The sequence below is a fragment of the Microcaecilia unicolor genome, chromosome 3, assembly GCF_901765095.1.
Source record: "Microcaecilia unicolor chromosome 3, aMicUni1.1, whole genome shotgun sequence".
NCBI classification, from domain to species: Eukaryota; Metazoa; Chordata; class Amphibia; order Gymnophiona; family Siphonopidae; genus Microcaecilia; species Microcaecilia unicolor.
In genome coordinates, this window is record NC_044033.1 from 503825324 (window position 1) to 503839791 (window position 14468).

The 14468-nt window shown below is 45.9% G+C and overlaps 1 protein-coding gene across 3 annotated transcripts in view; it reads left to right on the forward strand.

Annotated features, from left to right (window-relative positions):
* Nucleotides 1–14468, forward strand: part of UBE2J1 (ubiquitin conjugating enzyme E2 J1) — a 66156-nt gene that overhangs the window by 34711 nt on the left and 16977 nt on the right. For all 3 annotated transcript variants that reach the window (XM_030199100.1, XM_030199101.1, XM_030199102.1), the window contains exon 6: nt 2846–2975. In XM_030199100.1, coding sequence (XP_030054960.1) covers nt 2846–2975 — 130 coding nt within the window. The remainder of the gene's footprint in view (nt 1–2845; nt 2976–14468) is intronic.

Consider the following 14468-nt stretch of genomic DNA (forward strand, 5'->3'; position numbering starts at 1 on the left):
TCCTATGGCAACTTCTTCCACCAAGGTTGAAAGTGGATTACATGTTACATGTAGGACACAAAAAAACGATCCTTAAGAAGAAAAAATCATTATAGATAATGCAAGCCAATTTGAATTCTGTTCTCACGGAAACTGACAACCAATTCAGCTTAGTCAAAAATACAGTAGCCCTATCAAATTAATGACAATGAAAAAATCAACTTTGCTACAAAGTTTGTAACTTTGATCTGCAATGTTTAGCAATACCTAAATATAAACTGTTACAATAGTCAAGGTGAGAAAAAAATCGGAGCTTGAACCAAAAGAGAGAAATGCTGTTCGAAAAACAACATATTGAACGTAACTGGTGGTTTGAAAAACATTTTTTTTGGTAACATCATTTATTGGAGGTTTCAGAGTAAGCTGTGAATCAGCAAAGTACACAGCATTCACATTTAATACCTTATCAGCCCGCCAGACAACTTTTTTTTTTTTTTGTTACATTTGTACCCCGCGCTTTCACACTCATAGCAGGTTCAATGCGGCTTACATATTATACACAGGTACTTATTTGTACCTGGGGCAATGGAGGGTTAAGTGACTTGCCCAGAGTCACAAGGAGCTGCCTATGCCTGAAGTGGGAATCGAACCCAGTTCCCCAGGACCAAAGTCCACCACTCTAACCACTAGGCCACTCCTCCACTGTTGCTACTATTTGAGATTCTACATGGAATATTGCTATTCCACTAGAAGTCGGCCCTTGCAGATCACCAATGTGGCCGCGCAGGCTTCTGCTTCTGTGAGTCTGACGTCCTGCATGTACGTGCAGGACGTCAGACTCACAGAAACAGAAGCCTGCGCAGCCTTCTACATGGAATGTTGCTAGTGGAATAGCAACATTCCATGTAGAATCTCCAATAGTAGCAACATTCCATGTAGAATCTCCAATAGTATCTATTTTATTTTTGTTACATTTGTGCCCCGTGCTTTCCCACTCATGGCAGGCTCAAGGCAGCTTACACGGGGCAATGGAGGGTTAAGTGACTTGCCCAGAGTCACAAGGAGCTGCCTGTGCCTGAAGTGGGAATCGAACTCAGTTCCTCAGTTCCCCAGGACCAAAGTCCACCACCCTAACCACTAGGCCACTCCTCCACAGTTATGCGCAGCCGCTCACTCTTTAAACACCTGATTTATGTATTACTAGTAAAAGAAGCCCGTTTCAGAGCAAATGAAACGGGCGCTAGCAAGGTTTTCGTCGCCAACACCCTCTTCCCTCCCTGGCCAACCCCTTCGTTGTTCTGCCATTGCTCCGCCCCAACGTCATGACGTTAGACGCGAGGGCGGGGCCCGGAGCGATTTCCCACCCACCCCCGCCTCCCTGCCTCCCTCCCTGCCAACCCCTTCGTTGTTCTGCCATTGCTCTGCCCTCGAGGGCGGGGCCCGGAGCGATTTCCCACCCACCCCCGCCTCCCTGCCTCCCTCCCTGCCAACCCCTTCGTTGTTCTGCCATTCCTCCGCCCTCGAGGGCGGGGCCCGGAGCGATTTCCCACCCACCCCTGCCTCCCTCCCTGCCAACCCCTTCGTTGTTCTGCCATTGCTCCGCCCTTGAGGGCGGGGCCCGGAGCAATTTTGGTGGCTTCACCACCACGAACCTTCGAACCTTTTTGAAGGAAGTCAGGGCTTGGCTTCACTGACGTCAGTGTCCTCAGAACGTTGAGCTCAGGTGAGTTTTATTATAGTAGATTAGCAAAGATGAACTGTTGCAACGTTTGATTTATGCGATATCAGTAAAAGATGAACTGTGGTAAGTTGAATTAAATGCTATGTACACTAAGTTGGCCCCATGTGTCATATTATGCTATATTTAAGAGAAGCTTAATGTTTGTGATTTGTATATGATGGGTGAGAGTGTGAGAGAGGTGGAAGTGATTAGTGTGTATTAGTGTGGCCTAGTGGTTAGGGTGGTGGACTTTGGTCCTGGGGAACTGAGGAACTGAGTTGGATTCCCACTTCAGGCACAGGCAGCTCCTTGTGACTCTGGGCAAGTCACTTAACCCTCCATTGCCCCATGTAAGCCGCATTGAGCCTGCCATGAGTGGGAAAGCACGGGGCACAAATGTAACAAAAATAAAATAGATACTATTGGAGATTCTACATGGAATGTTGCTACTATTGGAGATTCTACATGGAATGTTGCTATTCCACTAGCAACATTCCATGTAGAAAGCTGCGCAGGCTTCTGTTTCTGTGAGTCTGACGTCCTGCACGTACGTGCAGGACGTCAGACTCACAGAAGCAGAAGCCTGCGCGGCCACATTGGTGATCTGCATGTCGAATCTCAAATAGTAGCAACAGTGGAGGAGTGGCCTAGTGGTTAGAGTGGTGGACTTTGGTCCTGGGGAACTGAGTTCGATTCCCACTTCAGGCACAGGCAGCTCCTTGTGACTCTGGGCAAGTCACTTAACCCTCCATTGCCCCATGTAAGCCGCATTGAGCCTGCCATGAGTGGGAAAGCGCGGGGTACAAATGTAACAAAAATAAATAAATAAATAAATAAATAAATAAAATATTAGTAGTCTAATAGAACTTTAATTCATTTTGTTTATTGAAACACTTAAGGAATTTGGTACTTGAATATTTGTTAGTACTGTGTGCATTGTAGATAAATAAAACTATATTGAAACACATTTACCCTTAGCGTGTAATATGATAATTTTAAAACACACAGTACTGTCTTCTCTAACCAAAAACATCTTCAGATGTAAATGACCTTGATAGCTAGGTTCTTTAGGTTTGTAGATCTACTGAAAGAACTGATTTTTTTTCAAACACTGGTGGTTACATCGGCCATGTCTGTTTATACCAGGTCCCAGGACTTCTACTGTGAAGGATGTGGAGCACACATGAAGACAGTACTGCACCCGTTGACTTTGGATAGTAATTCAAGCCGAGCGGATGAGGAAGCCAAGGAACTTGCAAGGCAAATCAGTTTCAAGGTAGATGAGCCAGCCGTTAACAACATTTCAGCAACACGTCCGATGTTGACAGATAACAGACTGTTTGGCTCACCAAGAGGCCGATGCTCAAAACTCCGACGCTGTACAAAACAGTGCGGCCAGTGGCGATCCTAGGTCGGCTGCCACCCGGGGCGGATCGCCGCTGCGCCCCCCCCCCCCCCCCCCCCCCCGGTGCTTTCTTGGCTGCTGTTGGGTGCAGAGAGCAGCCACACGCGCCTGTCGGCTCCACTGGCTCCCTGCTCCCTCTGCCCCGGAACAGGAAGTAACCTGTTCCGGGACAGAAGGAGCAGGGAACCAGCAGAGCCGTCAGGGGCGCGGCTGCTGTGTGCACCCTCCAGCAGCATGCCCGCACTTCCTACGCCAGACCATTTGGCTCAACAAGAGGCCGATGCTCAAAACTCTGACACTGTACAAATTGCTTGTCAAAAAGCCAATTATTGGCACTAATTGGCTCATCATTCACTTAAATCGTACGCACAAATTGGGTGCACGCCCAAATTTGCGCATGCAATTTTTGGCGGCTTTTATAGAATTAGGGGGATAAGTGGAGGTTTATACACATAGATGGCTTAACGCCGAAGTAAAAGCATAGATGCAATGTTATTTCACATATATATTTTAGCTGTGGTGAGTGTAGACATGCCTGAGTGTATGTTTAGGACAGGAGTGTTTACTTTGTTTACTTTTGAAAATCCAAAAGCATGTGTGTAAATTTAGTAGACAATTCCTTGCATAATAAATAGTGGGTGTAAAAGTGTGCGTATAGGTTCACCTGTGTGGTTTCCAAAACCTAAAGCACCTACATGCTTTGAAAATCTGCATACTTGCTACACACGTTGGGGGCCTGTTGCAGAATTGCCCTCGTTTATGCCCAAGGCAATCTGCCACCTGAGGCAGGGATGAAATACTGCTCCCGACCCCGGTCTAGCATCTCCCCCCCCCCCCCCCCCCCCCCCCCCCCCCCCCCACTTTCCCTCCTCAACCCTTTACCTTATTTTCTTTTCCAAAAGGCGGCACTAATTAGATTTAATTGTCATCTATGCTCATAAATTTAGGTACAGAATCTGTGCCTAAATTTTACACATGGCCCAGAAAAGAGGATGCGGAAATGGGAGGGTCATGGGCATTTGGGGGCGGATCGGGGACGTGGTTTTCAATTACGCGCAGCCGTTTGCACCGTGTTTTCATTGGTGCAAATGGTGGCGCCTAAATTTAAGCACTATTCTATAAACCTCGCTTAACTTTAAGCATGGCTTATAGAATAGTGCATTTTTTAATGTTGATTTTTAGGCGCCATATATAGAATGTAGCCCTTAATGCCTAGAAAAGGATTTTAAAATTGCCCCTTTAATCTGTAGACCTCTGTTCACGCTTTCTAAAAATACTAGGACTAGGGGGCATGCGATGAAACTACAGTGTAGTAAATTTAAAACAAATTGGAGAAAATATTTCTCTACCCAACACATAATTAAACTCTGGAATTCGTTGCCGGAGAATGTGGTAAACGCGGTTAGCTTGGCAGAGTTTAAAAAGAGGTTAGACGGTTTCCTAAAGGACAAGTCCATAAACCACTACTAAATGGACTTGGGGAAAAATCCACAATCCCAGGAATAACATGTATAGAATGTTTGTACGTTTGGGAAGCTTGCCAGGTGCCCTTGGCCTGGATTGGCCGCTGTCGTGGACAGGATGCTGGGCTCGATGGACCCTTGGTCTTTCCCAGTGTGACATTACTTATGTACTTAAGACCTCTGTAAATATAGTTTGAACTTTATTGCACACTTGATCAAGGCTTTTTGTATGGTCTAGGCAAAAATATTACCTTCAGCAGTATCTAAGTAATTAAAATTTCTCTCTGACCAGATTTCAGGGTATTGGACCTACAAATCTTGTAGTTTACATTCTTATCCACCATAATAGCTCGGATATCTCACCCTGAACTACCAGATTCAAGAAATATTGTCGTGCTTAATGCATTGCTAAATTCTGTGGAAATATTATTCTTCCTTTCTGTAAACCTTCAGCAGTATCTAACTAATGAAAGATTTCTCTCCTGATCAGATTTCAGGATATTGGGCCTGCAAATCTTGTGGTCTACGTTCTTATGGAGAATGTCCCAAGGAAAAAATGTATTTTGTTGTCAGAGATCCACCATAATAGCTCGGATATCTCACCCTGAACTACCAGATTCAAGAAATAGTGTCATGATTTAATGCATTGCTAAATTCTCTGTGCAAATATTGTTCTTCCTGTCTGTAATCCTGGGAGAAGTATCCCTGACCCGTTTATTGCTGTGGTTTGTTTACACTTGTTTTATTTACATAGTTAATGTTATTTAACCAAGGAAATTGACATGTACCTTGAGGTTGGGGAAGATGTTGTTAACTGAGACAAACCATATTTAGTTACAAATCATCTGATCATCCTTTTTGCCTGAGGTTTGTGAACTTCCTTCTGCTAGAAAGGGATAAACCTCACAGTCTGAACTATTATGGTAGAAATCTGAGGAATGTTGGAAAGAGAGTTCCTCCAGCCATAGTAACCTAGGACCCGATGGTCACAAGTAAACGCGGGCACTAGAGGCCATTAACGCTGGACTAGCCCCCGTGTTTACCGGTGAATAGTGCTGAAAGACTCCTACTGTGGAAAACAACGAGCATGCCCACCATCAGCGCAAGTAGCATGCTAATGTAGTCAAAAGCATGCAAATAGGGGTCATTTCCTATTCCCTCCGATGCTTATAAAACAGCACACTCCACAAAGGCGCCCATACCGCTGCAAACCCGACGCCAGCTCAGAGCTGGTGTTAGAAGTGATAAGTAGTAGTAGTTAGGGTTTTGTGAAGCAGCCCCACATATTAAGTTGACTCATCTCTAGGCTTTTTTGAATCCTGGTAACTGGTTTGCCCCAACTCATCAATGGCATCGGTGTTCTTTGAAATGTGCTGACAATTTTGCAATTTTTTTTTCAGCCAGAAATATTAAATTATTATTATTATTAGCATTTGTATAGCACTACCAGACGCACGCAGCGCTGAACACCTGACACAAAGAGACAGTCCCTGCTCAATAGAGCTTACAATCTAAGTAATACAGACAGACAAGACAGATTTGCGTTACAAGACGTATGAGGAGAGACTTGCTGACCTGAACATGTATACCCTGGAGGAAAGGAGAAACAGGGGTGATATGATACAGACGTTCAAATATCAGAAAGATATTAATCCGCAAATGAACCTTTTCCGGAAAGGGGAAGGCGGTAGAACTAGTGGACATGAAATGAGATTGAAGGGGGGCAGACTCAAGAAAAATGTCAGGAAGTATTTTTTCACAGAGAGAGTGGTGGATACTTGGAATGCCCTCCCGCGGGAGGTGGTGGAGATGAAAACGGTAACGGAATTCAAACATGCGTGGGATAAACATAAAGGAATCCTGTTCAGACGAAATGGATCCTCAGAAGCTTAGCTGAGATTAAGTGGCAGAGCCGGTGGTGGGAGGCGGGGCTGGTGGTTGGGAGGCGAGGATATTGCTGGGCAGACTTATACGGTCTGTGCCCTGGAAATGACAGATACAAATCAAGGTAAGGTATACACAAAAAGTAGCACATATGAGTTTATCTTGTTGGGCAGACTGGATGGACCGTGCAGGTCTTTTTCTGCCGTCATCTACTATGTTACGGGTGAGGGAAATAATTGGTGAGAAGGGAGGAAGGGACAAGGGGAGGGCAATTGTGGCTAGGACCGAAAAGCAGCAGTGAAAAGGTGGGTAAAAATAGCTAGGTAACAGCTGAAAACAGATTTCTAGTATGCTACGTATTGTGCAAAGCTAATTTAACAGTACCAGGAGCGATGTCGTCTCCCCTGGATTAACCTATGAGAAAGCAGACCGTGAACTTTGGGCTGAGTGCAGCTAAAAACGTCTGGCCATAAGAGCAAGGCAGAAAGTGAAGGACGCCCCCCCCCCCCCCCCCCCCCCTCAGTACCACAACCACCTTGCATTAGTCTGTACAATCTTAAAAAATATATATCAAATAATTGTAACGTGCCTTTAAAGTTCGGAGAGCTCAGTCGGCATCTCTTCCTCCTCCTTCCCCCCTCCCACCTCTAACGTTCTGGGCATGCACAACTCTTGAGTGCATGCGCTAGACACCATCCTCCCCCTAACTTCCAAACAACTTCCTAGTGCTCAAGCCTAAGAGTGTGCCTATATTTGCATCTTATTAGCGTTGAGTATTAGGGAGTTGTTTTGCCAGGCTGTTCTGGTACTATGCAAATGAAGACTCTTAAAAACATTGAATATCCGGTTTATTTTTGGCCAGTTTCAATTTAATCGGTCAAGTCAATATTCAGTGCTGACCAGTTAAGTTGAAACTGGCCGAAGATAGGCCTGCTATTTCAGCGGCTGAATTTGGCTGCCAAACTTAGCCGGAGTTGTTTTGCCTGGCTGTTCTGGTGCTATTTCCCTGGTGCTGTTCAGAACAGAGTCGTAGTTTTGAGCATCGTGGCCCTAGTCAGAAAGTATCGTACGTCATTACTGAATCTCTAAGGACTTGATTTCCCTAAGCCTTCAGATAAGCAAAATCAGTGGCAGTCTGAATCCTAGCTGTTCGCATTCTGTCAGACAACACGATGGTGGTGGCGTACATCAGCCGGCAGGGTGGCACTAAGGGTCTAGACCTGGCCACCGAGACCCATCTCTTGTTTTAGGCTGAGGCTCATGTTCTGTGTCTGTCGGCAGCACGCATAATGGGACTTTCCAATGTGCAGGCAGACGTCCTCAGCCGTCATCTGCTGGACTTGACGAAATAGGAGCTGTCTGTGGAGGCATTTCTTCTGTTTTTCCAGAGGTGAGGGAGCCAGAGATAGATCTGATGGCATCCCGGAGGAAAGCCAAGGTACCCACCTTCTTCAGTAGAAAGAAGGATTTAGGGTCGGCAGGACTGGATGCCCTCCTGCAGACCTGGCCAGAGGAGGCGCTCCTTTATGCCTTTCCTCTATGGCCGAGGTGCTCCACAAGATTGGGCGCCATCCAGGTGGGATCATTCTGGTGGCACTGGGTTGGCCCTGGTGTCCTTGGTATGCGGATTTGATTTGTCTTCTGATAGACGAGTGGAGAAATAACCTAGTGGTTAGTGCAGCGGACTTTGATCCTGGGGAACTGGGTTTGATTCACACTGCAGCTCCTTGTGACTCTGGGCAAGTCACTTAACCCTCCGTTGCCCCAGTTACAAATAAATACCTGTATATACTATGTAAACTGCTTTGAATGTAGTTGCAAAAACCACAGAAAGGTGGTATATCATATCCCATTTCCTTTCCCCTTTCATCTTCCGGTCCATCCTGACCTGCATCAGGGCCTGGTGCTGATTGAGGATCCCTCCCGCTTTGGTCTTATGGCCTGGCTCTTGAGAGGTCACTATTGAGGAAGAAGGGCTATTTTGACACGGTAATACCTACCTTTCGTGTGCCGAAGCAGTCTACTTCGACGGCGTGTGCTCAGGTGTGACAAACCTTTGAGGCGTGGTGTGTGACCCGTGCTTGGTTGCCCCTTAAGTCCTCTGTTTCTCAGCTTCTGGCCTTCTTGCAACATGGTTTGCAGAAGGGTCTGGCTTACAATTCACTTCAAGTTCAAGGGGCAGCTCTGGCCTGCTTCAGAGGGTGCATTTTGGGCTTTTCTTTGGCTTCACATCTGGATTTGGTACGTTTTTTGTGGGTTGTGCTTCATCTTCATCCCCCACTTTGTCAGCTTTGTCCGCCCTAGAAACTCAACTTAGTTCTTCAGGTCCTACAAAGGGCTCCCTTCGAGCCTTTGAGGAAGGCTTTGGACATGTAGCGCTTGCTTAAGGCAGTGTTTTTGGTGGCTATTGAATCAGCACGTAGGGTTTCCGAGATTCAAGCCTTGTCGTGCTGGGACACTTTTCTGCAATTTTCAGAGTCGGGGGTCATGTTGCGAACGGTGCCTTCGTTTTTACCAGAAGTGATCTCAGCTTTTCATATTTATCAGTCTCTTTTTCTCTCCTCTCGGGAGGAGAACTTTCCCCCGGATTTTGGTTATCAATAGAAATCAAACAAAATAAAACATGGAAAAGAAAATAAGATGATACCTTTTTTATTGGACATAACTTAATACATTTCTTGATTAGCTTTCGAAGGTTGCCCTTCTTCCTCAGAATGGAAATAAGCAAATGAGGTAGCAGATAATATATATAAGTGAAACATCCAAGCATTACTTTGACAGTCTGACAGAGTGGGAGGGTGGGGGTATGCATGGGGACATCAAAGCATTTCATTGATATTCTAACAGAATGGGTGTTGGTAGGTGAGAGGAGGGTAATAAACAGAGAAATACAGCTTTATGTTTTGGGAAACTACGACTCTTAGATGTTCAGAGGGGACTCCTCCTCCTTTATTTGAAAGTATGTAATGATTTTCAGCGTTTTGGATCATCTGTTTGTGTTTCTGGCCGGGTCCCGGCGGGATGAGATGGCGTCTAAGCCAACTAGAGCCTGGTGGATTAAGGAAGCGATCGCTTCAGTGTATATTTTGGAAGGCTATTCTCCGCTGGAGACACTGCGGGCTCATTCCACAAGGGAGCAGGCGATGTCGTGGGTGGAAACGGGTGTCCTCTCTCTGGACAAGATCTGTAGAGCGACTACTTGGACCTGTTTGCATTCCTTTTTGAAACACTATAGAGTGGACGTGGCCACTTCATTGGATGCTTCCTTTGGAGCAGTGGTTCTGTCTCGGGGGCCCACGGCTCCACACCCTAGTTAGGGACTGCTTTGGTACATCCCATCAGTTTCTGGATTCATCTACTGCAGAGGCTGAGGAAGGTAAAATTATGCCTTACCTGCTGATAATTTTCTTTCCTTTACTCGCAGCAGATGAATTCAGGATCCCTCCCTTGTCTAGCCGCGTTCTTTGCTATGTATTTTCCTTTGTTCTCTTTTCTTAAAAAAAAAAAAAGATCTGCAGATATGAAGAGGATAACATAATTACGATGCTGTGTGATGCAAAGTGTTTATTCTGTTCTGATGTATTGATGAGGAAGGCTGCCGGGTTTCTTTTTACCCAGGTCCCCACTGCTAACTCCTGGCTCCGTTCCTTCTATCTCGCTGCTCCCTATGCCTGGAATAGACTCCCTGAGCCAGTACGTCAGGCTCAGTCTCTGGCTGTCTTCAAGTCTAGGCTTAAAGCCCACCTCTTTGCTACTGCTTTCGACTCCTAACCATGACTCTCTTACTCAACACCCTCACTTATCACCCCTACCACTGCAATTTCCCCACCCCTAGCTGTCTGTTCGTCTGTCCAATTTAGATTGTAAGCTCTGTTGAGCAGGGACTGTCTTTTCATGTTAATTTGTACAGCGCTGCGTAAGTCTAGTAGCGCTATAGAAATGTTTAATAGTAGTAGTAGTGAAGGAGGGGCTGGTCGCCTGATACCACTGCCTTCAGTTTGGTAATCTCTATCTCCACCTGCTGGTGGATGGACACACCCATCAGTTTCTGGATTCATCTGCTGCAAGTAAAGGAAAGAATATCATAATTTTACCTTAAAAGTAGGCCGGGGTGGGGGGGATGCCTTGAGGGGAGGAGTGCCAATGGGGGTACATCCATGTACTTGAAATGTCCAAATCCCAATTTTTCAAAGGTAGAAAAGGGACATCCAATACTGCATTATGTTCAGGGGGCGTGTTGTGGGCGTACTTTGGGCAGGACTGGGGAGGGCGCAAAATCAGGACATCCAAATGGGAAGAAATATCCAAGTCTAAAAAGAAAGATGTCCTAAATTAGACCTACTTCAGTCATGTCCAGAGTGCAAAAGAGTGCTCTGATTGAGCTGCTGACCACTGGAGGGATTAAGGCATGAAACCTTCATCCCCTAGTGGGTGCTGTCCCCCTCCTCCCCTGAAAGTGATATTGAAAGGAGATACATAAGTATTGCCATGCTGGGACAGACCAAGGGTCTGTCGAGCCCAGCACCCTGTCACCGACAGCGGCCAAAAGAACAAGCAATTTGTCCCGCCCATCCTAGAAATACTGTATTATTCCCTCGTCCATTCAATAACATTCTATGGCTTTTTCCTCCAGGAAGCCGTCCAACCCTTTTTTGAAGTCCGCTAAGTTAACCGCCTTAACCACCTTTTCCGGCAGCGAATTCCAGAGTTTAACTACGCGTGGAGTGAAGAAACATTTCCTCTGATTCGTTTTAAATTTACCACACTGCAGCTTCATCGCATGTCCCCTTGTCCTAGTATTTTTGGAAAGCGTAAACAGACGCTCCACATCAACCCGTTCCATTCCACTCGTTATCTTCTAGACCTCTATCATATCTCCCCTCAGCCGCCTTTTCTCCAAGCCGAAGAGCCCCAGCCTCTTCATCCTATCCTGATAGGGAAGTCGTCCCATCCCCTGTATCATCTTTGTCGCCCTTCTCCGCACCTTTTCCAATTCCACTATGTCTATTTTGAGGTGCAGCGACCAGAATTGAACACAATACTCGAGGTGCAGTCGCACCATGGAGCGATACAACGGCAGAATAATATCCTTATTTTTTTGTTTTCCATCCCTTTCCTAATGATACCCAACATTCTATTTGCTTTCCTAGCTGCAGCAGCACATTGAGCAGACGTTTTCAATGTATCATCAATGATGACATCTAGATCCCTTTCTCGGTCCGTGACTCCCAACGCTGAACCTCGCATGAGGTAGTTATAGTTTGGGTTCCTCTTTCCCACATGCTCTATGACATCTTCAAGTATTATGGGCATTCCTAACAGAGTAGAAAACAAGTCTGAGGAGTAGCCTAGTGGTTAGTGCAGTGGACTTTAAACCAAGGACCCAGCTTCAAGTCCTACTTTAACTCTTTTTTGTGTGTGTGAGCCTTCCATAAACAGAAAAATACCGTGCCTAACTATTTAAGCCACCTGCAAGCCTAAAGTGGTGAACATTCAGCTACCATAGATATTTTTCTGTCCCTGAAGGGCTCACAGGTACAAAATAAGAGTTAAAATGTGACATGAACTTGGGTCCCTTGGTTTAAGTTCACTGCACTAACTACTAGGCTACCCTTCTGTTCTGCAGGGACATCTATGTACATTCTTCATCCTTGTCCTTGCTTTTTTGCCATTTATATGTTGAATGTTCTAGTTCGTGCTGGATGTCCTCAGCACATGGACGTCTATCTCACTGATTTTTCAAATCCAGATGTATTCTGACTTGGACGCCATTTCGAAAATGCCTCTCTATGTGTACTTAGCTGTTGCATACCTACTCCTTGGAAGCTACTCCTTTCAGGGGTCTTTCTAGAACCTTTTTCCTTGAATTTTTTGGGCAAAGCTTTCAAGAGTCCTGCAGATCCTATTGTAGGTTTCTGTGTGCCCGATAGAGAATGACATGGGGATGGGTAACCGCAGGGATGGGGACGGGGTGGGGACAGAGACAGATCCCACAGGGACGGGGCAGGGATGGGGACAGAGCCCATGAGGATGTCACTGTCTACTTTGAAGCCTGTTAATGAACTGTTAATGAACTGTGGAGGAGTGGCCTAGTGGTTAGGGTGGTGGACTTTGGTCCTGGGGAACTGAGGAACTGAGTTGGATTGCCACTTCAGGCACAGGCAGCTCCTTGTGACTCTGGGCAAGTCACTTAACCCTCCATTGCCCCATGTAAGCCGCATTGAGCCTGCCATGAGTGGGAAAGCATGGGGTACAAATGTAACAAAAATAAATAAATAAAACTGGACTGTTATTTATGTTGATTGATGCAAGTGACAATAGTTTTTATGTTTTGGAAAAACATGCAAACATGCAGGCCACAGCTAGCAAATTTTGCATGGGGAATCCTGTACATCCTGCTACCAGCACATCTTCTAAGAAGACATCTATTTCAGGAGGGACTGTGGAAGACAGGAGAGCTAGACTGAATCCTGAGATTGTCGATGACTTCTTATTTGTCCACAGATTAAAAAATCTCCCCTCTAGGGCATGCAGAATAGGTTGTATTTTGTACCCCTGGACAATTTAACAGGGTGGATTAGGATTCCTTGGGGTAGTAGAACTCAGCTATTGTTGGGGTTGGAAGGGTAGAAGGTGGTGGTGGTGGTGGGAGGGTTATTATTGTTGCATGTTGTTACTATTGTTTTCTACCTGTAATTTATACACAACAGTTGCACAGCGTATTGTTCCTTTTTATACTTTAATAAAAAGATTTTAAATATAAAATCATACAGTGGGGGAAATAAGTATTTGATCCCTTGCTGATTTTGTAAGTTTGCCCACTGACAAAGACATGAGCAGCCCATAATTGAAGGGTAGGTTATTGGTAACAGTGAGAGATAGCACATCACAAATTAAATCCGGAAAATCACATTGTGGAAAGTATATGAATTTATTTGCATTCTGCAGAGGGAAATAAGTATTTGATCCCCCACCAACCAGTAAGAGATCTGGCCCCTACAGACCAGGTAGATGCTCCAAATCAACTCGTTACCTGCATGACAGACAGCTGTCGGCAATGGTCACCTGTATGAAAGACACCTGTCCACAGACTCAGTGAATCAGTCAGACTCTAACCTCTACAAAATGGCCAAGAGCAAGGAGCTGTCTAAGGATGTCAGGGACAAGATCATACACCTGCACAAGGCTGGAATGGGCTACAAAACCATCAGTAAGACGCTGGGCGAGAAGGAGACAACTGTTGGTGCCATAGTAAGAAAATGGAAGAAGTACAAAATGACTGTCAATCGACAAAGATCTGGGGCTCCACGCAAAATCTCACCTCGTGGGGTATCCTTGATCATGAGGAAGGTTAGAAATCAGCCTACAACTACAAGGGGGGAACTTGTCAATGATCTCAAGGCAGCTGGGACCACTGTCACCACGAAAACCATTGGTAACACATTACGACATAACGGATTGCAATCCTGCAGTGCCCGCAAGGTCCCCCTGCTCCGGAAGGCACATGTGACGGCCCGTCTGAAGTTTGCCAGTGAACACCTGGATGATGCCGAGAGTGATTGGGAGAAGGTGCTGTGGTCAGATGAGACAAAAATTGAGCTCTTTGGCATGAACTCAACTCGCCGTGTTTGGAGGAAGAGAAATGCTGCCTATGACCCAAAGAACACCGTCCCCACTGTCAAGCATGGAGGTGGAAATGTTATGTTTTGGGGGTGTTTCTCTGCTAAGGGCACAGGACTACTTCACCGCATCAATGGGAGAATGGATGGGGCCATGTACCGTACAATTCTGAGTGACAACCTCCTTCCCTCCGCCAGGGCCTTAAAAATGGGTCGTGGCTGGGTCTTCCAGCACGACAATGACCCAAAACATACAGCCAAGGCAACAAAGGAGTGGCTCAGGAAGAAGCACATTAGGGTCATGGAGTGGCCTAGCCAGTCACCAGACCTTAATCCCATTGAAAACTTATGGAGGGAGCTGAAGCTGCGAGTTGCCAAGCGACAGCCCAGAACTCTTA